Source organism: Spea bombifrons, chromosome 4 (assembly GCF_027358695.1).
Source record: "Spea bombifrons isolate aSpeBom1 chromosome 4, aSpeBom1.2.pri, whole genome shotgun sequence".
Lineage (NCBI taxonomy): Eukaryota > Metazoa > Chordata > Amphibia > Anura > Pelobatidae > Spea > Spea bombifrons.
Genome location: NC_071090.1, coordinates 98,084,169 through 98,111,298, shown reverse-complemented (window position 1 = coordinate 98,111,298; position 27,130 = coordinate 98,084,169). Strand labels below are relative to the sequence as shown.

General features: G+C 41.8%; 2 protein-coding genes across 2 annotated transcripts; both read left to right on the top strand.

Annotated features, from left to right (window-relative positions):
- The first annotated feature begins 2,719 nt into the window (after window positions 1–2,719).
- Window positions 2,720–7,301, top strand: STARD7 (StAR related lipid transfer domain containing 7). Its single transcript, XM_053464659.1, has 8 exons — window positions 2,720–3,031; window positions 3,804–3,964; window positions 4,546–4,595; window positions 4,673–4,783; window positions 4,934–5,016; window positions 5,433–5,532; window positions 6,404–6,488; window positions 6,644–7,301. Exons 1-8 carry the CDS (start codon window positions 2,793–2,795, stop codon window positions 6,817–6,819), a joined length of 1,005 nt encoding a protein of 334 aa, XP_053320634.1. The 5' UTR covers window positions 2,720–2,792; the 3' UTR covers window positions 6,820–7,301.
- A 6,469-nt stretch (window positions 7,302–13,770) lies between these two features.
- ASTL (astacin like metalloendopeptidase) lies at window positions 13,771–26,378 on the top strand. The gene is made up of 12 exons (XM_053463792.1): window positions 13,771–13,810; window positions 15,474–15,545; window positions 17,061–17,122; window positions 19,203–19,341; window positions 19,614–19,731; window positions 19,990–20,177; window positions 21,105–21,186; window positions 21,549–21,697; window positions 22,174–23,919; window positions 24,007–24,135; window positions 24,393–24,529; window positions 26,301–26,378. The coding sequence occupies exons 1-12, from the start codon at window positions 13,771–13,773 to the stop codon at window positions 26,376–26,378; spliced, it is 2,940 nt and encodes a 979-aa protein (XP_053319767.1).
- The last annotated feature ends 752 nt before the right edge of the window (window positions 26,379–27,130 follow it).

Genomic DNA, 27,130 nt, shown 5'->3' with positions numbered 1-27,130 from the left:
ACTGTATGTAGTGGATATGTGGGCCGGTGTTATGGACATACCTTGCGGAACCCTCTGTTCGTGTAGGGGTGTATATATATATATATATATATATATTATGGTTTTTTTTGTTGTTATTGCTATTATATGAGAGCTTATTTCTCTTGTAGTTTATGGAGAAATAGGTCCTCCAGTGCACAGTAAAGAAACATTGGCTTCCCCAGTGACGACTGGGTTATTTTAGAAGTTATACCAGAGGTGACCTCATTATAGCATCATTCTGTTTATCACAACCAGGCCTTAAATACTAAATTTCATTGACACAGAATTTTAAAAGAAATCTAATTGTACCCCCCCCCCAAGGTGTTCACTTAAATTAACTCCAAAATAACCTCCCTGTTACGTGGACTTGTATTTACGGACATTTTTTGTGAGTCTCTTGAGTGCTTTCTTTTATAAATGTATATGTACATTTTTAAAAAAAAAAAAAAATCTATTAAGCAATCAAGCAAATTATTGCAATATATTATGGGTCGTTTAAACTGCGATAGCAGTGGGTGAGAAAATACAGCATTTTACATATTCTGGCAAATGATGTGTTTTAACAAAGCTACAATGGCTGTTTTCACTATCACGGGAGCTTGCAAAGTATTTGGCTTGTTTGTTTTTGCGAGAAAGGCTGAGGTGGACCTTGGATAATGTGTAGCAAATGTAAGCAAACGTCTTGCAATGCTAGCTTAGCCCTTTTTATAAGACAAGCTTTTAGGAGGGCTGATCCGTTACAATGCACACTGATATCAGGGATTTAAAAAGTCCAGCTCCCGTTGACTTTTAACGTCCTGCAGTCCAGCTATAGCTTTCCAAAACTTAGAAAAGTGGGAGTTGCAGTCCGGCAACACTAGGCAAGCCACAGGTATAAATCGTGTTGCATAGCTTTTCACAATTTGTTAATTAGCAAGTTATATTACATGAGTAAGATCAGTAGCAAACTCTTCTTTTTGAATGATTTTCCATTGATCTGTTCTATTGCACTCTTCAGTTTGCTCTGTTTTTCGGCTAACTTGACTATACAAATATTTCAGTTTTATTATTGTTTTCTGTTCTTGTGTTCTGATGTTCCTTTGATGTGTTTGTTTTAATCAGAATGCTTTGGGGGGTTTTTTTTAGGAGAAAAAAAAATAAAAATATAAAACCAAAAGTCATGTAGTTTTACTAATACCTTCTTCGCACTGCTGGTAGTGAGTTCTTTTGTAGAAACCCAAGTAAAGAAAGCAAAATTCCAGAAATCAGCATTCCTGAAGGTGAAAGCATTTAAAGGAGATGGGATACTCAAAAATGTTCATTATGCTGTCCCCTTACTCTGTAATAGAAGGGAATATAGAAGCTTTTTATAAATGTGGCCTACCACCTGAAACATTTGTTTCCAATCATAAATACTATCTTTCTTTTTCTACGGTGCTGGGCAAAAGCTTTAAAAAATCCTTTCGTAAAGTTGTGTAGCTTAATTTTGTTGATAAAGCAAATAAAGATTTACATACTACATGGCTTCTGTACCAACTAAGATAACTTTTATTATTATTATTATAAGCAAAATGTTTGCTTTGGATAGCAGTTTCCAAGATTGAAGTTTCCAAATCAATTCCGCATTCTGATGCTTACTAAAGGGCACATGCTCTAAAATGATATATCTGCGTCACAGACACAGAGCGGTGATGGATTACGGACCTGGATCTCAATGCTTTGGGCTCTTCCAGTAACATCATCCAACCACGCCATACATATATTCTATATAGCCCAGGCACCCGATACATACTGCCATTTTAATGACAGAGGCTCTAATAATATGATACATCCTAAGAACTCAACCAAGTGATAACCCCCAGCACTGGGGCATACATGTGCTCTGAGTTACAGATTTAAAAATGAGGCAAATTTTGGATATCTGTCAAGTAGGTTCTTCAACAACTGCAGTAAACCAAACCCAAGGGATTTATTCACTAAACTGGATTTGTAGAGGCAGAAGAAATATTTCCGCTCGTTGGATGTTAATATGTTAACATACAATCATCTGATTGCTGAGGTGCAACACTATGAAATAGGGTAAGAATTCCATTGGCATTAACGTGTACGAAGGCCTAGAGCATGACCCCCAACCATACGGAGCTTACAGAGAACCCGTGTAAAACTAGGCCTGAACAAGATGCAGGAGCCAACGCACAATAATTATTAAACGTGAGTTAAATGCGGAGCTCCTGCTTGCTGTAACACAATTAATAAACATGGCCCGTAGAGCACCGGCGCATGCAGAGCTCACAATACATCGCCAAACACGGACAGCTTTGTTTTATGGGGGCTTTTTTGGGGTAATAGAAAAGATAAACACCAGGAGACATACAGGGACATTTAGTATCCCATCCACTCATGTTAAAAACTTTGATAAACATTCCCGCCGCATTATCTCTGCAATACTGAGTCCCAGTAAAGCATTTGAAATATCTGTATAAGACGCACTAATAGTAGGCCGAGCCTCTCTGATATTGGCACACACTGAACAGTGTTCCTACGTACTGTGCCTCAAGTAAGATGGCGGCGATCACGTGCCCGGTCACATTATCCAGCGCATCTAGGTTGTCCTTGAGCGTGCAGCATGTAGAAACGAAGTAGAACTCTGCGCTTGACCGACTGAGAGATTCTCCAATCAGGAGCCGCTTGGTAGAAGGTCACCCAATCGAAGGAAAGAGGGGCGTTTCCCAGGGCCTCGGTCTGTCTGGCGTGGGTCGCACCGGGGTGAACGGTGCATTCCGGGGGCAAGGATGTGGCAGCAGGCACGGCGAGGTTTCACGGCAGGCTTCGTGGGGTGGCTTCGCTCCCGTTTGCCTTTGCTCTACCAGAATGGCCGGGCTCAGCAGTGGGGTGGGGACCGCAGTGCTCGGGCCCTTATTCGGGGGCTACGTTATAGAAGCCGACCGTGGCGGACGGGTAGGCTGCTGGCCGCTCTCACAGGCGCCTTCTTATGGGAGGAGGAGAGAGTCCGGGACGATGAGATACTCCGGTATTACACGCATGTATAAATGTATATGTATAACGGGGATAATGTGAAGATGTGACTATGAATGAACTGGCACGCTGCTGTCACTGGGCCGCCACTCCCATCACTGCCGGCCAGCCTGTAATGTGATGGGGGCTTAGGTTCCTTCACACCTGAGAATGTTGTGTGTTGAATATCATTGTGTGCTGGGTGACTGTATGCATGTCTGGGGCGCATCCTGATGACAGAAGTGAGCACTTTAATGCATATGATAGCTGAGAGGCCCCTTTATATTTTTATGCTGGGGGTATTTTGCTACCCCCCCCCCCGGTATTTTCCATGCAGAGGCTGTGCCCATGATATACTTGGTGCCTGTCACAACACACTGACCTGGCGAATGCTGCGCTCAGAGGGAACGCCTGTGAGATCAGTTTCTTGCCACTAGCGGCAAATCAGCGGGGTGGGATAGAGGGGTTGTGGGAAGCTGCAGCGCTGAGGCTTCAGTTGCCGGCGACATACAATACCCCGATATCTGTACAGTGCGCTTGCAGTTAGTGTGCGGCCCCCAGGGACGTTGCCTCGTCCGTAAGTTAAAGGCCCTTTTGTATTGTGAGTGCTTTACGAGGTTAAGGAACAGCGCCCTGAAGCATAATGTGCTGCTTTCATGAAAGGTTGGACGGTGTGCTTGGTGTTTGTATCCCCTGTTAATGCAGATACGGGGGTCCGGCGTTTAGATGCGGTCTACGTGTAAAGCGTTTCTTGTTTGATGAAGGCCGTCCCTGTTCTCTGCCCGCAGGTCAGCCGATGAGATGAAGCGCATGCAGGTTATGAAGCAAACGTTTCGGGAGCAGCCCCCGGCGTATGACGACGATCAAGGCTGGGAACTGGTTATGGATAAAAAGGACTTCAAGCTCTGGAGACGTCCGATCGACGGAACCCATCTCTATCAGTACAGAGGTAGTGTGCGCAGGGATACAATCCCCGGCAGTAACAAGGATTCCTGAATAAAGGGATGACGGGGGCGTGCGTTCTTTGTTTTTTTTTCTGTGTGTTATTACTGGATAATTTATCAGTTTTATAAGAGTACATCCTGCTTTCGGGGGAATCCTGTGTAATATTGTGTTGAAAATGGCTATTAGCTTTTACTGGTAAACGCCATAAATAATACAGGAAGATATTATACAAAATGTATTTTAAGAAAATATAATCATTATTTATCTTATTAAAATTATTAATGTTTTTTTTAATGTATCATGATATATATAATTCATACCTCATCTGATAAATGTTATAGCCCCCAAACACACTTCGATGTGTACAGTACGAGGCCCCAGCGCTTCTCGGAGGGTCTTTGGTTCTGCTGTAGATGGCAGAGAGAGCTGTGTTTTCCCCGGCAGTGTATGGCGGGGTCGGGGCATAATTCCGGTGTGCTATATAGTTAAATATGGCATATCTTAAAAATCTGAAAAAGCCATTGTACTCTGCGTGTTGAGTGTAACAAATTGTACGTAACTTTTTTTTTTTTTGTTCCTTTGCAGTGTTTGGGTCGTACACCGATGTAACGCCTCGTCAGTTCTTTAATGTTCAGGTAGGAATCGTATTCACTACGGTGTTGGGTTTGGAAAGGCCTTTCCCAATAGTAACCGCTGTCCTTTTCTTTCCCAGCTGGATACAGAGTACCGCAAGAAGTGGGATGCGCTGGTCATTAAACTGGAAGTCCTCGATAGAGACGCGGTTTCCGGGTCCGAGGTCATTCACTGGGTCACTCATTTCCCCGTAAGTCATCTTGTGTGCTTTACCGTTAGCCCGTTGGGTCACAGGAGGGGGTCCCGTGGCATTGAACAGGCAGGTTACGTTGGAAATGCTTACACAGCCCCGGGATTTAGTGCTTGCAGCGGCCGTCTAACGCTTATCTCCTTTTTGCAGTACCCCATGTATTCTCGGGATTATGTCTATGTCAGGAAGTTTCACGTTGATCGCGAGAACAATCTCATGGTTTTGGTGTCTCGGTAAGCATTGCTCCTGAGTAGATTGTGCTGACTGCTTGGCTCTGTGGTTCTGTTGTGATGAATTTGCTTTTTTAGTGTTATGACCTTTTTTTTAACGTTTAACTCATCTGTAATTATTTCCTAACAGAGAGAGCCTAAACAAATGAGTTGATTTTATGTGTGTATATATATATCTATCATAATATAAAAATCATCTCGCTTGGCAACGTTATCACCATAAACTCTCGTCTTTGTCTCTTTTTTTTTTTTTTTTGGAACGTGTATCCTGAACTTTGTATCATGTAATTTCCACTCATTATACACTAGTTTGAGTTCCATTTGTTTGATTCTCCTTGGTTTGGTCAGCATGTCGTGTATTTGACCGGATGGAGAAGCCGTGGTTCTGATAGCCCCCTTTATGTGTCTTGTGCCCACAGCGCAGTGGACCATCCCGGGGTACCCGAATCTCCTGATTACGTGCGGGTGCGGAACTACCAGTCCCAGATGGTTATCCGACCTCACACAACTTTTGATGAGGTACGTTATATATAATAGCACGGAAGGACAACAATTAATAAATTATGACTGCCCTGTCCTGAATCTTTTTCTTTGGTGAGTAAAAAGCATTGGCTTCCACCCTAGGCTGGAGAAACTCCAATGGCAGGCCTGGACTGGCCATCTGGCACATGGGACAAAAGCCTGGTCCCCAATACAGCCGCTTACTTACCGATATCCAGGTCCTGGAGTGTGTGGTCCCCGTCCAAAAATGCAAGGGCCACTTAAGTCATCCCTGGTACTGCCTGAGCTCTACAAAGCAGCCATGATTTTTGGATATCCCAGCTTGAGCAGAGGCATCTCTGTTACAAATGTATTTATTTGCAGGCAGGGATGCAGCGAATTCGTGGCTTGTTCCCGGCCCACGAGTACTGGCTTGGACGGCCCGGGTTTAAAGATTTACAGGATAACACTGGTCTATAAGATTTAAATTGCGTGTGGATTTTGCGAAAGCTACAAAAAAGGCTTGTGGATCAGTTGGTGTCACCGATAATGCAATCAATTAGAGGTACGGCTCTTTTTATGTTAAACGCATATTGGAGTCCAAAGGCTGCCGGGTTCCTGTAGAAATCACTGGGAGTTACGGCAGCCGTAGCCATGCTCTTTTATTAACTGTGGCCATTAATTCCAAAAAGACCTCGGCTCCCTTTGATTTCAGTAGGAGGTTTAGAAGAACAGACAGCCCGGAGGATTAGTTTCAGATCGATGACAGACGAGAGCTCCGCTTTTATAGCAGGTTTACTATCCCGGTATTATCAAACATCCATAATCTGCAAATCCCAGCATTCGGTGATACTAGAAACATGAAGTCAAGGTCTTTGTAGAGTAACCAAAAGAGCTCTTCCTTCCTCAGAACGGCTTTGACTACATGCTGACGTACAGCGACAACCCGCAGACCGCGTTCCCTCGCTACTGTGTGAACTGGATGGTGTCTAGCGGTAAGTGTGTACATGTCACGGAAGGATCTGAAAATGTCATCCACTTGCTGCATATTTAATACTTGGGAATGGAGACATTTACAAGTTCTTGGTTGTTTTGTCCCAAATTATATATTTATTATTATTTTATATAATAATATAATAATCTCCCCCAGGGATGCCAGATTTTCTGGATAAGCTGCACCTAGCAACTTTGAGAGCCAAGAACATGGAGATCAAAGTGAGGGATTACATCTCCCTGCGACCTCAGGACTGCAACGGGGAAGCCAGGACCAGCCCTGAACGCAAGCCCGCGGTCACCAATCCTGCCGCGCAAATGGACTATGCATAAAGGGCCCTTTATCTCTGCAGCAGCTGCCATGAACTGTTAGAGACTGGATAAGCCGAGGAGTCGCGGCTGCCAACTTTCCACTGGAACTGGAGGTTCTCACCAACACAGCAGTTGCCTTGTAAGAACATTTTACTGCCTGGCCGCGGACCCCAGAGCAGCGTCACAAAGTGTTTTTTTTTTGTTTTAAAAAGTGCAAACGAATGGACAGCATGCACTAAGTGGGCATCGCGGGCAAAAGCAGGGGCAGGAGGATTTGTGATTCCACGGTCGGGTCTCTGTGGGTTGATTATATGTTTCAAGCTAGCCGGTCGTGGGGTGTGAAGATTGGTCTGCCGTTGTTCGAAGGCATAGTAAAGCGTTGGGAGCGTCGGCCCTCCACTTATTTGTTCTTTTAAACGAATCTCTCGATTACTGACGTTTTACTGTTTAGTTACCTTCACACCTGGGACAAGCGAATGTAATACAGATGAAAGAAATGTGAACGGGTTTATATCCTACCAGTACTTTCCGTAGCTCTTTCCACCGGCTTGAATGGCGTTCCGTACGTGGAACTTTTTTCTATAACTTGTAAGGCTTTACTATACCTTTAAATGCAGGTGAGCGTTTCTATATGGTTGGGTTCTGCCGGTTAGTAGTTTTTACTACACCGTTCTCTCTCGTGTCTCTTGATCTGTTTTATAAGAACCTTAATGTTTACAGCTCTTTGTATCTTTAAATAGGTTTTGATCTTTTCTCAAAGCTTTGACCACCTTGTCCTCCAGGTATCTTCCACATATATACTTGGAAAGTGTTTTGGGTTATTGACTCTTCTCTGTGTAACTTGTTAAAATGAAGAATACCTTTTGTGTATATGTTCCCAAATTCCACGTGGATTCGGGGATCATAGAGATTATTTTTCTCCACCTGAGATTATTCGCTAATATTTGAGCCTGCTTGGCTTACTGGGCAAATGGCCGGCTTCTAGCTTGCCATATGTACACACGCAGCATGGGGATTTACAGTAGAAGTGGTCAGACAAGAGTGTGCGTGTAGATTGTGGAAGGGGGATTAATCTGTTTTCTAAATCCCTATTACAGCTGGCAGGTACGCTGGAAATAGATATGTTATTGAACTTGGCAGGAGTCAAGAGGTCCTGACGATGTTTGTTAAATTTATTCAAACCCTGAATTGATAAACTGGTAGGCTCTGTATCTGCCAGTTCTACTTGAAGTTGAATAATTTTGCCTTTACTGGTTTGATCTGTTTATTACACTCTTGTAATGATTCCCAACCCACTGCTCAAGATTCAGTGATTACCTAGTTTTGGAAAAAGGTATAACAAATTAAGAATATTGTAGGGGTGTCCCCTGTATGAGACAAGGGAGGCCCTCACAAACCTACCAGGCTGAGGAGGACCTTTCAAATTGTGGATCTTCTTTCACAGAACACCAGGATTAATTAAATATTCATACAACAATGGTCTGTACTGACTTGTATGGTAAAACCGGCCAATTTCCTGGGTGGTTTCTGATCTCCCCAACTGGCCCATTGGGGGTTGTGGCACACTAGCGAGGCCACTTGCCCAAGCGGGCAATTGGCTCTTCATTACGTGGCCAAGAAGCTACCGCTCCCCGTCTCTGCTACCCTAGACCAAAATATAGGTTCCCAAACCAAGTCTTTTAGGTGGGTTGAGCCAAGGACTTACCCTGTCAGGGCTGATGGTTATTGTTCCTTGAGGTAAGAACCTGGGGAAGCCAGCATCATTGACTAAAACGACCACGGAATAATGTCACTAATGGGTGTCTCTAAATGCTGGACTTCCAAATCACCGTTTTTTACCTTAATCTCTGCACACCAGTGTTGCCGTGTACAGTAATTACAGCCGATGCTGCCATATTAAGGGCTCGCTATATCTTTAAATGTGTACCTTGTCTGCCTAAACTGTGTGTTATGTTCAGGTGGGGAGATCTGCGTGCCCCCTTCTTTATATCATGGCCCTGTTAGCGGCAAATTGTGGGCAAGCACATTATCTGGTGGGTGACTAATTTATTCCATTACAAGGGAAACGCTAAGACCCCTGGAAACTTTACACAGACATGCATGTTGTTATAGCGGAGGTGTTAATGATTTTGGGTAGGATTTTCACATTTTTTGGCTCCTTTTAAAAATCACATCAAGTTCTTTTTTTCCCATTGCTCTGCTGACTTTCGGCACCTACACTTGTTGAAGGAAGGGGGGGGGAGAAAACACGTAATTTTCACTTAATGTACAAAGCAATTGCTTAAAGGAGCAATTTTCCCCAAAAAGCATTTTGAAAGACTAGAAATAATTCTTGGAAATCACACCACTTAAAACGTGGCTTTTAGCTTCCTTTCATAGTTGTCGCGGAATTTGCATTTAAAGAGTTTGTTCGACCCCCCATTTCTTCCCGCGCAGTCTGTAATAACGTCTAATGGACCAACCTCCAGGAAAAGGCTCGCTTTAATGAGCGGGAAACCATTAAGTGACGTATTCTGTGTACTGCGGCGGGGTTAACCAACATGTAACCTCAAACCATCTAATGATATTTCCCTTTCTGTATCTTTTACGGGGATTTGGATCTGCCACAAACATCGCCGCGCTTTCATAATCTACCATCCGAATGCTTCGGCTTTGTAACCGACCTTTTTCCGCTGTGTTTGCGCTACTTTGTGTTGGGAGAGCCGACCTGCGTGATGTTACGTTTGTTGCTAAGGGGGAGTTTTATTTTTTATTAATTAGGCCGATGATTAAAGTGGACAAACTGATAATGAAATGCTCGTATTGGTTTTCTTCTTCATAAATAAACTCGATGTGAGTTGGGAATCGATCAAGGTGTCGGCGTGCCTGACCGTTTAATCAGCCGTTAGACTTGGATGAATCGCTCCAGTTCTCGTGATATTCAATGGAATCTCTTGTTTCCAGGAGATCTTGGTTTATAGAATAACAAATGATCTGAAAAAGGCTCCTGTCGTATTAAGTGCTCTTGTTTCAGAGCTGATTTGGGTATTCATTTAGCCCCCAGTCGTTCCACAATTCATTTGCCGCCATGGCCATTTTAACCCAGACACCTGTGGGTCATCGTGGCAAACGCTGCCCAGCGGGATGTGAAACTTAAACCCTTCACGCGGATTGAATTCAGTATCCGAATTCTACGTACAGCAGGGCAGCGTTCAAGGGGTTGGCCTGCAGTATGGAAAATACATAGGTCTATGGCTTTCAATGGTCAAGGTGGCAACTCTGTCCTAAAACATGATCATCCTCGGATAAGTTCCAGTTAAATACACCTCAAATATTCTCCTTATTCAGCCCCAAACTTCTGGGCTGATATGTGCCGTGCGTTCACCATTCCCTGACAAGTTGATGGAAACTCAACACCATTTCTGGTCCAGTAAGGGTTGCCAAATCAACCATTTTTTCCAAAACACATCTGATCTTTACATGTTGCTGGCCACCCCCATTAAAATGCTTTCTTTTTTTTACAGGGGGGTATAAAAACATTTTCGTACTGCCTTGTGGTAAACAATCGAACGGCTAGGTCTCAATCACCCAGTCTGACACGCTCATTAATGAAAGTCAATGGAGAAGTGGACTTTGTTGGCATGGTCATAAAGAATCGGTTCTGTGTGGTGTTTGAGCCGGGAAACAATGAGGGCCTTCGGTTTATGGCAACAAAATGAATAAGACAAGGTCTTTGTTAACGCTAATCTACATTAGCCCTACGTTTTATGTTCACGTGCCCCAAGTGGTTGTAGTTTGTCGCTGGGGCGGGCATCAGGTTGTTTTCTAGGGATAATTGAACTATAATTCTCAGCTAGCTATTTTTCTAGCAAACCGGTAGCAGAGAACCATGGATATTGTAGGTTATCAAAAGCCACGATACTCACGTGTAACTTCGGCTTCAGGGGATTACTTCTAAAGCGAGTTTTTCTGTTACCGGAGCAAATCCGGTGTTCCAAATGGGATAAGCTGGAAGATCATGCTGATCATTTGCTTTTGAGGACAAGAAAACCAAAAATGTATGGGGCGCAGGTGCATATATAGGGAAAAAAACAAAAAAACAACACAATATAGTGTAGATCGTATGTCCAATGTTAGTTATTAAGTGATATGTTGCACTCACAAGTGAAAGAGGCCAATCCAACCCATCAATAAGGACTGTAAAAAACTTTAATATTCTTCAAGGTGAATCTAAAAAAAAACACACAGATTTCTGACTTTTGCTGATTTTTGCTGAATCAACTGATACTTACAGACATCTGCACCAATTGATTTCCTGAAGAAGCCCAAAGGGCGAAACGCGTAGAAAGACTCAATTGGACTTCATTTCATGAGATTTTAACCAAATGCCTGCATATGCACTTTGTGCATGAAAAAACTGTGAGTGCATTACCATCGGTATATACTGTTTTACCTAAGATATTGCACTATTTTAGTTTGGTTTTTTTTTAGATTCACCTTGAAGAATATTAAAGTTTTTTACAGTCCTTATTGATGGGTTGGATTTGCCTCTTTCACTTGTGAGTGCAACATATCACTTAATAACTAACATTGGACATACGATCTACACTATATTGTGTTGTTTTTTTGTTTTTTTCCCTATATATGCACCTGCGCCCCATACATTTTTGGTTTTCTTGTATTTTCTACACTTTGAGGAAGAGTGTCGCTTGGGCAGTTGCGGTCCATACTAGGGAAGTATTTACACATTTATTTACTATTTATCACATTTCACTTAAGTAGCACGTATTTTTTTTTGGATTTCTTTTTGTTCTTATTCGTACTTTTGAGGACAAACCTACTGTGTATTGAAGACGTTGTGGAGAACGTCTTGGGAGACAGGCAGTAGTATGCTAGTTACATCCGGACCCTCGCGTCGTCTTTTCACATTTGAACGTGCCCCTTGCTGGTGATCCAAAAACTCATCCCCCACATGTCAGCAAAAACACGGATAAGTATGAAATGTTGTTTGTGTTTAGATGCAGCTCTCCTCTAGTCAAAAGGTGTACCCCTCGTCAATCAAAAAACACGGATCGTGTCTGGGGGCTCACAAGTACGAAGTGAAATAAGAAAAAGAAATGAATATGGCGCCCACAGTGTTAAAAAGTGCTGCACACACTTAGCGGTTCACCCACAACCAAAAAGTCCAAAAACAAATACATATGTAATAAAGTGTGCAGAAAAAAATCATAATAAAAAATATAATATTTAGCAACGTATGTTTCCGCAATTTTCAGACAAAATATAACAAATGTGTGAGTCTGATTAATAGGAGAATAAAATGTAAATATGTATGAATGGAGGGCAGCGTTCCAAATGTCAGGCACTCCCGCCACTTGAAGCACAACGCGTTTCACCTTTCAATTGGCTTAATCAATGTCCTAATGTGTTTTCCCTCCTCTACACTACACGTGATCTTATTTAAAAGTATTTGATTTCATTGATTATACTTTATAAAGTACCAAATCTAGCAAATCTGGGGAATGGGGAATGGGACACCCCGGCCATTGTATGCGCGTTCGGCCGAACACATCTCCTTGCGTGTGATATGCTTTCGGCACGCTGTAGTGAACACTGCCGGCGGGGGCATACTGAGACCACCATGCGCAGAAATATCTCCCAATGATTATGATGGCTGCAGCTTCCTGCCACCAGTTGGCTGCTTCATGTTAGAGTTCTCAACCTCTGCAGCTTCTCCCTAAGGAAGCTCCTTACAAAGTACTTTCATATGCAGTTTGTTAAGGGGGGTCCCTTTAAGGCTGGCTGAGAGTTTTGGGTCATACAAATCAACCATAGCCCAAACACCTTGGAGGACCTTGGGAGATGTAGTTCAACAAGTCAAGGTTTACCTGTCGACTACACCTGATTATTATCTATTTCAAGACAGGTAAAGAACACGTTGTGCAAATGGGTGGACATGGGACAAGATTTCATTTACACCCAGAAAACCAAATATATACGTTTTGCTTAATTCTACTCTGTTCAAAAAAAAAAAACCCTCTTCCCTCTCCCTCTCTGTTATAAATATAAAAACGTGTCTGTATTTTATGAATCTTACTATAATTATTGAATAACATTTACTGTATGAATATATATATATTTACACTGTTATGCTATCAATAACCACTATCGAGTGTAAAGTCAGAGTCCACACTCCTTGTTTTCTGCAATTAACAATATTTATTAAGAGAGGCTAAACAAATTAACAATACATATACAAATTACTATAAGTTAGCATATGCTGTTACCAAACTAACTATTCATTGATTGAATGGAAATAACAAAGAAACAGCAGGATAAGCCTGTAAACACGTGATACAATTACCACTCCCTTGTGATCATCTCCACGCAGACTCAGAGAGAGAGAGAGAGAGAGTTGGCAGGACTTTATAAACACAATAAGTCCTCCTTCTGCTGGACACTCCCCTGGTAACCTATCTTCTCCAGTGACCCTTAGAGACCAAGGTGATAGAAAAGGGAAAGGACATTGCACTGGGGGAGGGAGTGGAAGGTGACCAAATGTCCTAACTGATTTGCCATGTGCTCTGCAGAGAAGAATCTCCATTAATGTTTGAGACCATTTTAAGGTCTTGTATAGAGAGGCTTTGCCCATTGGATCTCTGCATCATAACACCATTTCACTTCATTGGCATACAGTTGGTTGTCAATCATGCCTTCCTTTTTACACTCTCCCTCTCCATTATTTAATATTGTTTCAGAGCCTAATACGCCTTTAAAACCTTTAAAAGAAGGGGCCGGGTTAAAATGACTATAGAACAAGGATTTCTGCTGCACAGTCGGACGGTTACTAGCGGTACTTCTGTCTTTAATGGACAGTTGGGTTGTTGGGACGGTGGTAAGAACAGTGTTTCCTCCCCTTCAGGTTCAGCTGCTATTTATTAAGCAGTAACGTGCATCCCCTTTGCTCCTCCAAGGTCTCCGGATCTTTCAGCCATGAAGGTGCCGTTTGTGATTTGGGTGTTTGGAGCTGCAGGTAACGTTCTAATCACACCTGGGATCTAAAGGTTAATTGTTGCATAAAAATCCAAATAAATACATTTTTGGGTAGGGGGTCACGGTTTGTTTTCTTATTGTTTGATATTCTGAATAGTAAGCTGCTGGAAATGAATTATTCTAAAAAGATTACACGGACGGGGAGGAAAAGTTCCTATTTGCAGCAATGGGCAAACTGTTACAAACTAACCAAAAGTGTGGATTATTGGTTGTCGGAGATATTGGTCACAAATTCTCTAAATGCAGGATTTTAAATTGAGGTTGTTGTGGCCCATCAAATGTAGCAGAGTGATTGCTCTTAATTTGTGGTACGTAGCGGATTACGATGTCCGGTGACAGATGTGGTAATCAGTGACTTCGTCTTGTTTTCTTAGTTTACTTCTTTACTATGATGTTACTTGGACTGCCTGTGGTGTTTTTATAAAAGGTGATCATGCTGCCATATGATTTTGGGGTTTATTTACAAGAATGGGAGGTGGCAGGAGAGTTTGTAGTTTAAACTCATTGATTTATGCATTATGAAGGGCCAGCCCTGGAAAGCTTACAATTAGTACGATGACTTTCATGAAATCTAAGTGATCTCGTTTTGCATCACGCAAAACCAGCCATGCTGCTTTTGTTGGAGAGGCTTATTGGCGTTGGACCATCATAACATGTGGTAAAATGGGTGAGTTGAAACTGCAGCTCCCCTGCGTGCCACTGCTTTAATAAATATCATGGGGAGGTTACCCCACCCTTATACCACCTTCTGTCTCTGGTAGTCATTGCTATGGGCTGCAGTGGTACTCGGCAGGTGGTCTACCAATGGTAGCCCTTAATGGGTTAATCTATACTGTTGTATTGAAAAGAGCTCGGTTTGTGAAATTGGTGCTTGGAATGACTCCAAAATATTCACTTTCCCCACTATGTGTATATGTAAAATTTATGTAAAGTTTGTGTTTTTTTTGTAATGTTTATTGCATTTAGAGGTAACTGTATAATAATGCAAAATATTTACATATATATATATATATATATATATATATATATATATATTAAAATGATATATAATCACGCATACTATGCATGTGTATTTCCTGACCGTTCTATTATCCTCACCCACAATATATTTTAATGGAATAATACTGGGCCTCGCCCTTTGTAATTGTTATATTCTGACTTATTCTTAATCACATATAATTATTAAAATATTCAACAAGTGCAATTTGTTTTTATTCCAACTCTATTTCTTGTCGGTTGGCATCTGGGTTATGATTGCTTCAACTGGAATCTTCTTGCATAAAATGATTTGACTAATATAGGGTTTTACGCATTGCATGGGGACAGGCTGTGACGATCCTAAACATAAGGACCGGGTAAGTGTGTGTAAAATAAATAAAAAAAAAAAAATAAAAAAAAAAATAATAATAAAAATTGCCCGTATCAGTTCACCCAAGTGGCCACCAAGTGATACAAAAACTAAAAAAAGAATACTTCCCAACTGAATGCAGCAGCAACCCAAGAAACTCAAAATGCCCAACATGTCCTTGGCGGTGGTGAGACCACTGTGCCCCAGCGCCGTATGCGTCTGTATTTAGAAGGTTGGTTCTGCCACCTGATGGCTTACATATTTATATTTATGCTTTATTCTCTCTGCTTTTCAGCGGTCTTTGTGAATCCTGTAACTGCTGGGGGAAAGACCCAACGCACTGATGACATCCTGGCGATAAACAACCGTGAGTGAGGTCAAGCGGTTATTCTGTACTCGATGTCACCGACTGAAGAAAACAAGGGTTTAGCTTCCTTTTATTTTGTTTATCTCCCTCTTCTATGTGATACAAAAAGTAACCCTGCTTTTTGTTTGGTGCGTTTGCAATTTCTCCAAGATCCCCACCGGCTTCTTTATAAGAAACAGGCAGTGTCGTCTTTATATATAACAGGGCCTGGGGATAGTCCTCTTCTATCCCTCCCCATGCCTGAGTGCGAGGTGAAGGTCTGTGCCGCTGCCATGACAGACCACTCTGCAGACTCTACCTTGGTCATAGTTTGCATGATGCTGGGTGCAGGGATATGAAATACCCTGGTGTATCACACCGGCACGTGTAACGAGAGAGGAGACAGGTGCAGAGAGCTCTGTGCTGACTGTTGCACAGACCTCCGAGGCTATAGTGACTCTTAAGAAGGGCAAAACATGACCATTTGCCCCTGAGGTTGGCTTGGGCCCAGAGGCAAACTCCCCTTTTTGGCTTCATGTGGGGCAGGGATCGACAGGTGGGATAACTAGGAGGGAAAGTGGACAAGGAGAGGGCACGGCTAAACACAACTCCCCTGCCCAGAGAAAGAGAAAAGTGACCTGAGGAGCTCCCCGTAATGGCACAGCAATAGGGGGTGCAGCCATTACAAAGGGGTCTGTGAGGGGGATCATAGTCGCCCTCCACCGTCCCCCTTAAATGAAAACAGAAGCACATGGCGTCCAACACAGCCTTGCGAGGCCTACTGCGGCTTTGCTGATTACCTCCGGAAATAAAGGTAGGCAATGGCAGAAGGGCACAATACAGGACATGGGTGGTAGAGGACTAGGGGCAGGTGGTTATGATAGGGGGTAGTGGATCTGACATGAGGGAGATGTAACAAATAGGGGTATAAAACAATTGGGAGATGTAGAGGTCAAACCAAGACAAGAATGCTAAGGGGGATTCATATCAATCTTAAGATTGTAAGCTTGTGAGCCGGGCTCTTTCCACCTAATGTATCGGTTTGTCTTAGTCTGTCAATTCTCGTCTTGTCAGACCCCGTTAATATATGTATTGTATTAAGCGCTGCGTAAATTGTTGGCGCTATATAAATACAAAATAATAATAATAATATATGAGGCAAATACAAAAAAAAATTGTTTTCAATAAAAGTTGTTGATAAACGCATTTGATTTTTCTTTTATTTAAGATGGCTCAGTTGGTAAATAATAATTAATTAAAAACCTAAAATGTACGTCCCTACAAGCTTTTATATGACAAGTGTCCTTAGCTCACTAGTTCTGCCGCCGGGCTCTCGGGTCACACTGAGGTATGAACTTATATTTATCCCACCCCACGGAAAACACCAGCATCCAATATTATACATATGACTACTGCTGTTTTAAATCCAAAACCCTGTTTTCAATTCTTTTTATCTTATCGCATGGCTTGTGTTGACAGTAATGTCTGAATATCTTGTCCTTCCTTTGGTCTGCTCTTGGTGTTTCCAATCTCCAGGTCTCATCCCCAAGGATTCTCCAGAAAGCAGCTTTCTGCTGGAAGGGGACATCATCAGAAATGTAAGTTCTGTCCCCAACAGGTGGTGGGCAAGCTGTAGATTTTACTTTTTTTGCAATTTACCGTAATACATGTGTATCTTATTCAAACTATGAGGTTTATGGGATCTATAATATATTTCTATGTACTTTTTTTCCTCTGGGTCTAAGCTGTCTGTTTTGGGGTTTTTATTTATTTTTAACTGCAGTCATTTGTTTAAACTACTTTGAGCTTTTACCTGTGAGCCCTGTCAAAAATATATCTTGTACAGCGCTACAGAATATGATGGCACTATAAGATATCTGCCACAGAGGCCTCCTCTTTCTCACCCCTACCTTTACAAAAGTAAAATTCTACAAATCCAGAGAACAGGCATGTAAAGTATTCCTGCCATGATACACGCTTAAGATGGGTATATGTGCATATTTTATTTTCTTTGAAGGGATCCTAATCTCAAAACTACATTTAGTCTTACATTTTTCAGATTTAGTCATTTTAAGTGTTTTTTTATATGATTCTTATAAGTTACACACAAAGAATACATTGTTGTGAATGGAATGAAAATAAAAATATTTGGACAATAAAGGAGCTGTCATTAAAAAAAAAAACAAAAAAAAAAAAACATTGGTGTGTGATGTAACTTTATAATTTAATTATGGCATTAATGTTATTTCATATGGTTGAATTATTAAGAATAGTATTCAATAAAATTGGTTAGTGGAGATTCGTATGAAGCAATTCTGTGACATTTAAAGCAACTCTAAAGAACTATAGTTTACATTTTAAAGTTAAGGGGGTTATAGTTCTTTGGACAGAATTCTCAGGGGGTTGATATTAGAAACGAGGCATAAAACCGTACTGTAAGTAAATGTATGTATTAAGACAAACAATACAATATTTTTGATGCATTTCTTTTGGGGTCGCATATTTTCGGTGGTGTTTAATGGTAGGCCCAGTTCTCATTTAAATGGCAAATTGCAGTGGATAAAAATATGTATATATTTGCACTTCCAGAGGTCCATGAGCACATTTTCTCCCCGGGTTCTGAGATGGCCCAAGGTTAATGGATCAGTAATAATACCATATTTGCTGTCGAACTTGTACGGTGGGTATAATAAAACTTTTTATCACCAAATATGCAGCTCAAGTGTTGAAATAATGTGTGAAGTGGAACAAGGCAATAAACTTGTATCTTAATAGGAAGATATCGCTCTAACAAGTTGATCATGTTGAACTTCCAGCATGGTATCTAGTAGGAATCTCATTACTGGGGACCATGTTGACAGCAGTACGCTCGTCTACTGATGTTCTTAAAGTTTCCTAGACTCTGCTTACCTCCTGTTATAGCGATATGTTGACCAACTGTGAGCTGTCAGAAGTGTAAAAAAGACAAGGCTCATAAATGTGTACATGTGAGAAGGAGTTGTATGTATCCAGAGCTAGTTTTATGGTTTTCTAGCACCATGGGTCTGCTGCCCCTCTCTTGTATGACCATGGTTTCAACTAGGGCTGCAACAAACTATTATTTTCATATTCGATTAGTTGGTCGATTTTTTTTTTTTTTTTTTTTTTTTTTTTTTTCGATTAATCGGATAAAAAAAATGTAAATTTTTCGTTTATTTAAAATAATTATTAAACAGGATGGGTAAAAACAAACAGCAGGATAAGAAACCCCCAGTTAAGCACATCCGAGCCCAGGCTTGCCACACTGCCTCCCAAATATGCCACATACCCCCAGATATGCCACTCTCCCCACATATGCCTTATATACCCTAAATGCCCCCCTGATATGCCTTATACCCACGATATGCCCCCCAGACTTAACCCCCCCTGTGCTCCAGACTCCTTGGTGTCTAGTAGGGGCAGCTGGTGCGCGTCTGTGCGATGCGCGTAGACCACCTCTGCTTCTGGCCGGCACTTTCGCTGTAGTTTCTATGACTGAGCACCGGAAGGTCGTGTCTTCAGTGCGCCATCATAGAAGCCCCAGTGGAAGTGGCGTCAGTAGTGGAGGTTGTCTGTGCGCATCGCATAGACGCCCACCGGCTGCCAGAGAGAATGATCTGGGTCCCCTGCAGCGCTGCGGCGGATTCTCTTCTCTGGCAGCCCGGGAACATTGCGCAATGCACGCAGACCACCTCCCCGGTGCTGGCCGATACTTCCGCCGGGACTTCTATGGTGGAGCACCGGAAGGTCGCGTCACGCTGGTACTCCATCATAGAAGGCCTGGCAGAAGTGGAGGACAGTAGCGGAGGATGTCTGCGCACATCACACAGCCACCAGCTGCCAGAGAGAAGGATCCAGGTCTCCTGCAGCACTGCGGAGGATCTGGATCTTAGTGTTATTATCCGATATATAATATATTTTGTTTTTGTTTTTTTATCCAGAAGTTCTCATTTTCTTTCCAAACCTCTCTGTATGTGAACTGTAAGCAACCACGCTATTTCTGTATACTTATTCTCTACGCTTATTTAAGACTGTTTGATTTTTGTGATTCTTTTTCTTCCGCTGCTGCAGAGCCATCTCACATAACGATAATCATGGATGCAATAAGGGACATGGAAAGTTCCACGTGCCTTCGATTTGTGAACCGCACAAATGAAAGAGATTATATCTCCATTGAGCCAGTAATGGGGTGAGGAATAACACAGAAGAAAGTGCTGGCTGGTAAAATTATTTGGAGACTTTTAGATCCCTTTAGAAATGTTTCAGAATTCATATGATGCTTAATAATGTTTGAGGAGGTCAATGTTTGGAGGCTTCCCTGAGGAATGCCTTAAACTTCTTAAGAAACGTATCTAGTGGTGTAGCTCCATCTTAAAGTCCTAGACCCTCGTTTATGAGTATTGGCCTGGTTTCTAAATGACGATTACAGAGGATTCTGTTTCTCCAGATGTTTTTCCAGTGTTGGCCGTATGGGAGGCATGCAGGTGGTCTCCTTATCTTATGAATGTCTCCAGAGGGGCAGAGGAAAAGGTGTGGCTCTACATGAACTCATGCACGTGGCTGGGTTTTGGCATGAGCACTCCAGAGCTGACCGTGAAGACTATATCCAGATAATTTGGGACCAGATCTTGAGCGGTATGCTTGTGATTCAGTAAATCGTACTACCATATGATCTCTATAATGAGGGGAACTAATTACAGGATGCTTAAAAAAAAAAGATGTCCACTGCTGGACATATTAGGACAATTTTGGTGGCGCAGTAACCAGGACTATTCCATTCTGCTGCAGTAACTTCTAGAGGGCTCTTCCATTTATATACAACACCTAATGAAATAAAACTCTTGTAGGTTTAGACTGACCTGTTTCAGTGTGAGAAACAACCCCAGCTAATGCAGATCTAGCAGCCAACATGCACAAATACACACTATTCGGCCCTTTCTAATGCATCTCCCTCGTGATCCACTGGCATGTGAGGTGGTGGCAGCTTTTCCTGCCCTCTCTGTGTTTTTCTTGCCCTACTTTAGGTAGGCACTCACGCTTCTTCACCCCTTTGTTGTTTTACTTGAGTCCGCGGGAGGACCTGATCACTAGCTCCTGCATGCTCTGTTAGAGCATTTGGGGGATTGAAAAGCCAGACACCTGTTGAGCTAGCTGGGCTTCCTTGGTTGGAATGTTCTCACCTACATGTCCCCTGGTGGCCTTGGTCCATCGGGCCTTGCCCTGTTTCTGCTAGGTCATAGGCTCTCTGGTGGCAGGCCATTGGGTAAGCTGAATCCTTGTCCATCTTCAGTTCAGACACTTTGTGACCCTTGGTTATGGTCTACCAAAGGTGCAGCCATCTTAGTTCTGTTCTCGGGATGTGAATGAACACACCTCCCTGTTATGTTATCTATACCCTACTGTTAAGCTGTTGACTGGTTCTGTTTGGATGCAGAGGGTCCTGGCTTACAGTCCGAGATGTCAACATGAATTGGTATCTTAAGCCATGCCTTTATTTAAGCAATAGCTTTATTTTTACCTTGTGTATATAATATATTGGTTTCTTTTTCTTATCTATCTCAGGTTATACACACAACTTCTGTAAATACGAAACAAGCAACATGTTGGTGGAATATGACTTAATGTCCATTCTCCATTATTCCCGGTAAGTTTTCTGCATCTCATCACTTGTATTTCCGTCACCCGTAATGTATATTACCTTATTTATGATGAAACCTTCCAATACCTTTTGGCAAGGGGCTGGGGATCAATGGGTTCTATTATCAAAGAGCAATGCGCTGGTTTCCAATTTACGCACAATAATTTTGAGGGAGACTTCGCCGGTTGTTTGACGTCGTAAAATATGGTCTCTGTAGACTGAAAGGTTGCCTACTTTTTTGCGCAAGCCTCAAAACTAAAAGTATCTCATGTTACCTCTTTGTGATACATATCCTTGGTGAATCTAAAGTGTTTTTTTTTTTTTTTTTTTTTTTTTGTTACTTTTACATGTTCTTGCTTTCTTTTCAGGTATGCTTTCAGCAGATCTGGTCTTCCCACAATTACGCCTCGTAACCTCAACGTTGATGTGGGTATCGGCCAGCGGTACAACCTTAGCTACTCTGACATTCTACGAGTCAACAAGTTTTATTCTTGTCCCCAGTACAAGCCATCAGATGGTAAACAGTCATTTTTTTTGTAGAAAGACCCCCTCATTACCTGTTGATGATGAATGATCGCTATCTATTTTGAAGTGTGTGTGTGTGTGTATGCATATATACCCAGTGATCATTAGTCGCTCTTGTGCAGGGAGCATGTATAATGAACAAAGGGCCTGGAAAAGAAGCTGTCCTAAATTCTAATATAACCCTTGCTTGTCTGTAGAGGTAAATCGATGCACAGCTTTCCTTACAGGCACTGAAATGGTTAATTAGCATTTGCATACTCTGTTCTGGTGGTAGTTTTTATAAGATGTATTGCATAATACTTGTCCCCCCTGCCCATAAAGAGTATATTTTAGCCCCAATACCTGGTGGCAAAGTGTCCCCGGAATACTCTGCTGTAAGGCTGAAACATGGATTATGGGAATTAAAGGTTGGTTACATTTTTCCTTTTAAAATTTTTTTTTTTTTCTTATGAACTGGTATTTTTGCAGATGACAGGAAGGTAACTATTCATGCTGCACAAGTTGTTTATCCATGCAGCAATGGCAATTTCAGTGACCTTCTACAAACCCGTAATTTGGCTTTTACTTTGAAAAGCACTATTACAGCTGAGACCCTTGCACCCAAACAAGGCTTTATGAAAGAGCCAACGCACAGCTCGCCATCATCCAAAATCCTCACCCATGGTTCCAGTGAGCCAACGGCCATTCTGGCTTCCGATTTCATAACTGGCATTGTACAAGACTCTACAAAACAGCCACCTCGTGCATCTTCAGAAAGTTTGGCCGCAGCTCAGGCTTTCACCCATGCACAAGGTTCAGTAGAGGCCATGGAAACCAGTCACAAATCAGATTATACAAACCTGTCAACACCAGGATCTACCAAGAAGTCTTCAACCTCTGAGCAAAGCTCTGCAGACTTTACGTTTAGTCTTGCATCCACTCGCGTTAATGTGTCAGGAGATATGTCCACTGTTGCTCTTAATCCCCAGACTACTGTATCTGAACCAGAAAGCAGTGGCGATGTTGAAATGGATGCATTGCCTGAGGAGAAAACGGCTTCTGATGGTGCAAGGGGTTTCAATGTTGATGTATTTCAAGGCTCTATGGCAATGCCGACATATATGTCCCCAGAGCCGTTACTCGCAACAGAGATGATTCAACACTCAACTCCTTTGGCTGGCAACTGGGCTAGGTCTACAATGTTTTTGCAAACTGAAAAACCCTCTCTGACATTTGGGATGGGAAAGCAGTTTATACATACATCTGTCTATCAAAACAACATTGAAAGTGTTGAATCCCAAAGTGTGGTAGATGTCTCTACTTGGGTGTCCAACCCCGTTCCAATCAACACTGCTAGTGAGGTAGCTGATAGACTAATCCAAATGGCCACCAACCCACCAATATATTCTACCGATAAACATTTGGCCAGTGCTGCTGGGACTTTGTCGTATAAACCAGCTGACCAAAGCATTATGCAGGAGGTCCCAACTACAACAACAAATGGGAGTCCACCTATTGAAAACACATCAACAACCATGGTCGCAAACACAATTAATATGTCTTCAGTATCTGATATGTTTTCTGGGCAGTCTGAGGATGCAATGCATGACCTTGAGGATAAGAGTGTGGAGCATTTGAGTAAAGAGTTTATTAAAATAGTTAGCAAAAGATCTTTGAAGGAGCTTAAAAATCTATCGGACAATCCTCAGGGCTTATTGAAATTCTCCAAGTCCTTGCGTCCCGGTGTTATTGATGGAAAACCAAACTCCAAGAAAACATCTGCAAATCTGAAGTCGCTGCTTGTTATGAGAAAATCTAGACAACCCATCGGTCAGGATGGCGTATCGCCAAGACGCAATACACTAGAACACCACCTATACCGAATCTTAAAGGTATCCAGGGAGCGTTCTCTGTCTAAAATGAATGTTTCAAATGTACTTAACGTGGCAGAAAATCCCCAAAGCGTGATGAGAGGTGCCTTGTCAAAGTTATTTCTTGCCCAAAAAGTGCCTCCTGGTGTTTCGTCTGCTTCATTCTACGACATGCACTCGGATAAAGGGGTACATCCTGGAGAAAACGGAAAGATCTTTCATCATCCGCAGGCTTGTGGCTTTGAGAATGGGCTGTGTGGATGGAGGCAGAGTGTGGATGATAACATGGACTGGAGTTTCATTAAAGGACATAGGCGTCACTGGATCTCAACTGGATCCCTGAAGCACTTGAACAAACCAGGAGGTATTTTTTGCTACATGTAAATAATATTAAAGCCAAATATATGCAATTAGCTGTGAAACTGTGTTTTACTACTTTCGTGTCCAACAGGTGCCTATCTGTCGCTAACCAATTTCTCAAAGAAAGGAATTCCAGGAGCGAGAGCTCGTCTTCTGAGTCCAGTATCAAATGACACTAGCTGCATCTCCTTTTGGTATGGCTCCTTCAATCACACGATGGGTGAGTATACCATAATAAAGGGAATTCCATGCAACAACCTGTTCTTAACTAAGAAACAAGATGCGACGCACAAGGAAAGTACACAAGTACTTGTAACAATTAACTTTTACTCTCTGTACCCACCTTGTTAAATAGTTATTTGTATAGTTGAATACAGTTCCTGCAATGAACATTGAAATTGTTTTTCATATGTTTTTTTTTAGCACGAGTGCAAATAACCCCTTTCTCTTTGCTTCTTCCTCTTCTCGCTGTGAAAGGTACACTTAATATTTACATCAGGACTGACTTTCCGGGCAAACTGACTCTGTTGTGGTCAACTGGTGGGCGCAAGCAAATGGAATGGGCTAAGACGTATATTCAGTTAATACCTTCCTACAGGAACAAGGCCTTGCAGGTAAAAACATTCTGATTTTCAATTGTAATGCGTATTTTTGTTAATTATCCAATTGCAAGTGTGTGAGCACTAAGTGTACCTAATACATGCGCACATGTTACTGTCAAATTCTGCTCTCTAGAAGCTCTAAATAGGAGGTTCTGTTTTTAAATGTATATCTTCTATACTACTTATTTTCCAAATCAAAGATAAAGTATGATCAGTGAAAGATCATGTACATAGCCTGCATGGATAACTGTTACGTGTAACAAAAATCAGTCTGAAGAAGCGCTCTTCATTTTAGAAGACATAAATAAATTGAAAAATACTTGAAAGGATAAGGCAATGGGTGAGTGATAGGAGGAAGAAGGTTGTTGATAATGGTGTATATTCAGAGGAAGGGCTTGTTACTAGTGGTGTTACTAGCGGCATTGGGACCTGTACCCTTTAATACGTTTATTAGTGATATTACAGAAGGTCTTAATGGTGCAGATTATTCAAAAGCGTGTAACAGTGTAGATCTTCCAGGTTGAATAACTCAAATGGGACATGATTTAAGTAAACTAGAAGAATGGTCAAGAGTGTGGCAGCTTCGGTTTAATGTTGATAAATGTAAAATAACGCACTTGGGATGAAAAAATGCCAAAGCAGAATATAGAATTGGGAACACTGTGTTCTGATAATAGAAGAGTTACTTGTTTGAGAGATCTTATGTCTGGTAATGACTGTATGTATATTACAATATAAATATATTCAATCTGAAATCGGCGTGGTTCTCAAGGCTTCCTACACATTTCTATAATGTAAAATGTATTTTATGTCTATGTGACTGTGTGCGTGTATAGAATCTCCACCTGTGTGTAATCCCATCTGCTCCGTACTGTGTCTTTGAATAGCAGAAATAAAATTGATGCACTCGTGTCGCTAGTCTCCTGCCGCGGTTCAATGACGTCTTTATCCACAAATGACCCGTCTGTCCCATCTCTGCCACCAAAAAACCTTGGTAGAAGAGAGAATCCTGGTGGTGTGGAGGGAGGGTCATCTGGGGATGGGGGCTCAGACCAAATAGTCTGTAGGGGGCCCCAAAACTTCTGATGGCGGCCCTACACATTGGAGAGAGTCAGGAAGAGGGCTACAAAAAATGGTATCTGGCTCGCAGGACAGAAATTAATACGTTTTAGCTTGGAGGAGAGAAGAGAGAGAGAGGATGCAATAGAAGCATCTAAATACTTCAAGGGATTTAACAAAGTTTATTTGCAAGGAAGAGCGATGTTAGAACAAGAGGTCGCAGTCTAAAACTAGAGAGCCAGAGCCTTACTAACATAAGGAAGTTCCACTTTACTGAGAGAGTAGTAGATAAATGTAACAGTCTCCCAGCAGCAGTGGTGGAGGCTAATACAATGAAGGAATTTAAAAAGGCATGGGATATACATAAAGCTTTCCGCACTATAAAACCTGAACAAAGAACGATAGGGATATAAACCCCATACATCAGGAACAATGGGCAGACTAGATGGGCGCATCGGTTGTTGTCTGTCAAATTTGATGTTTCTGTGTAACTAAATACCTACAAAATCCTTGACTTTGTGTAAGTGTACTTCGGAGAATTGATGCTATTTAGAAAGCAAAGGCTGGTCAAAAATTATTTTTTAGTATTATAGCTATTTTTTGGTAGCATTCTTTCTTTAGTGTTTTTTATTTTTTTTATTTTTTTTTTTTCCCTTTACACCTGCCTATTGCACATTACTGTGTATCTGGCTTCATCATTTTAATGTAATCTTTTATCTTTCAGGTTGTTGTGGAAGGAGTTACAGGTCCTTCAGATGAAAACATTGTGCTCGATAATGTCTATGCCGGTCAATGTGTATAAAAAAAAAAAACAAAAACAAAACAAAAAAACAGGCAGGTGTTTGAACCATGCACGGGGGCATTTGCTCAATAAATGTATTTTTAATGAATGGTTTGTCTCTAGTCTCATTTGCAGCCCTGCTTTTCTTGAATCAAACCAACAGAGGGAGCTGTTAGTGTGGGTTGTGAGCTGTTCATGGTACTGAAAGCAAACTGATCAATCCCAGGGGTTACAGAGGTAGTAGCAAATGAACATTGGCAAAGAAGAGGTTAAGTTTCCTATTTCGTTAAGATTGATGGTTACAAGTTTCTTTTGTATGCTTGTGTGTACGTCTTTTGTAGTAATTATATATACACACACAAATTTTGCATTTATTAAACATCTGTATACATAATTGCATTATGAGCTATTTGGAGGATTTTGTTTTATTATGTTTGGTGGGAAGCAGGCGCAGAGTTTTTGGCTCTGGCACTTAAAGTGTAAAACCAGAATTTGAGATATTGACGTAAAACTCAGATGCATGAGATGACTTTTTCTATGTGCTCTGGCACCTGGTTATTGTGGATAATACGCTGCATTAACAGTCTATCTGAAGAACTGGAACTGTGCTGGTGATAGAGAAGTCTGCTTTGCCTATTTGTTGGTGGACGCACTGTCCAAGTGAAAAGACTGACAAATACTTTAGGTTTCATAAACGCTGCGCAGTGAAAGTTAGGAAAATAAGCAAATACGCTGGGAGCTAAAAATGTCTGCCTGCCTGCCTCCCTCCCTCT

Coding starts and splice junctions, on each gene's coding strand:
- STARD7 (XM_053464659.1), top strand. CDS start 2,793: ATGTGGCAGCAGGCACGGCGAGGTTTCACGGCAGGCTTCGTGGGGTGG. Junction 3,032..3,803: donor CGGGACGATGAGATACTCCG/GTATTACACGCA, acceptor CTCTGCCCGCAG/GTCAGCCGATGAGATGAAGC. Junction 4,784..4,933: donor ACTGGGTCACTCATTTCCCC/GTAAGTCATCTT, acceptor TCCTTTTTGCAG/TACCCCATGTATTCTCGGGA.
- ASTL (XM_053463792.1), top strand. CDS start 13,771: ATGAAGGTGCCGTTTGTGATTTGGGTGTTTGGAGCTGCAG. Junction 19,732..19,989: donor TCCATTGAGCCAGTAATGGG/GTGAGGAATAAC, acceptor CTGTTTCTCCAG/ATGTTTTTCCAGTGTTGGCC. Junction 24,530..26,300: donor ACAGGAACAAGGCCTTGCAG/GTAAAAACATTC, acceptor TTTATCTTTCAG/GTTGTTGTGGAAGGAGTTAC.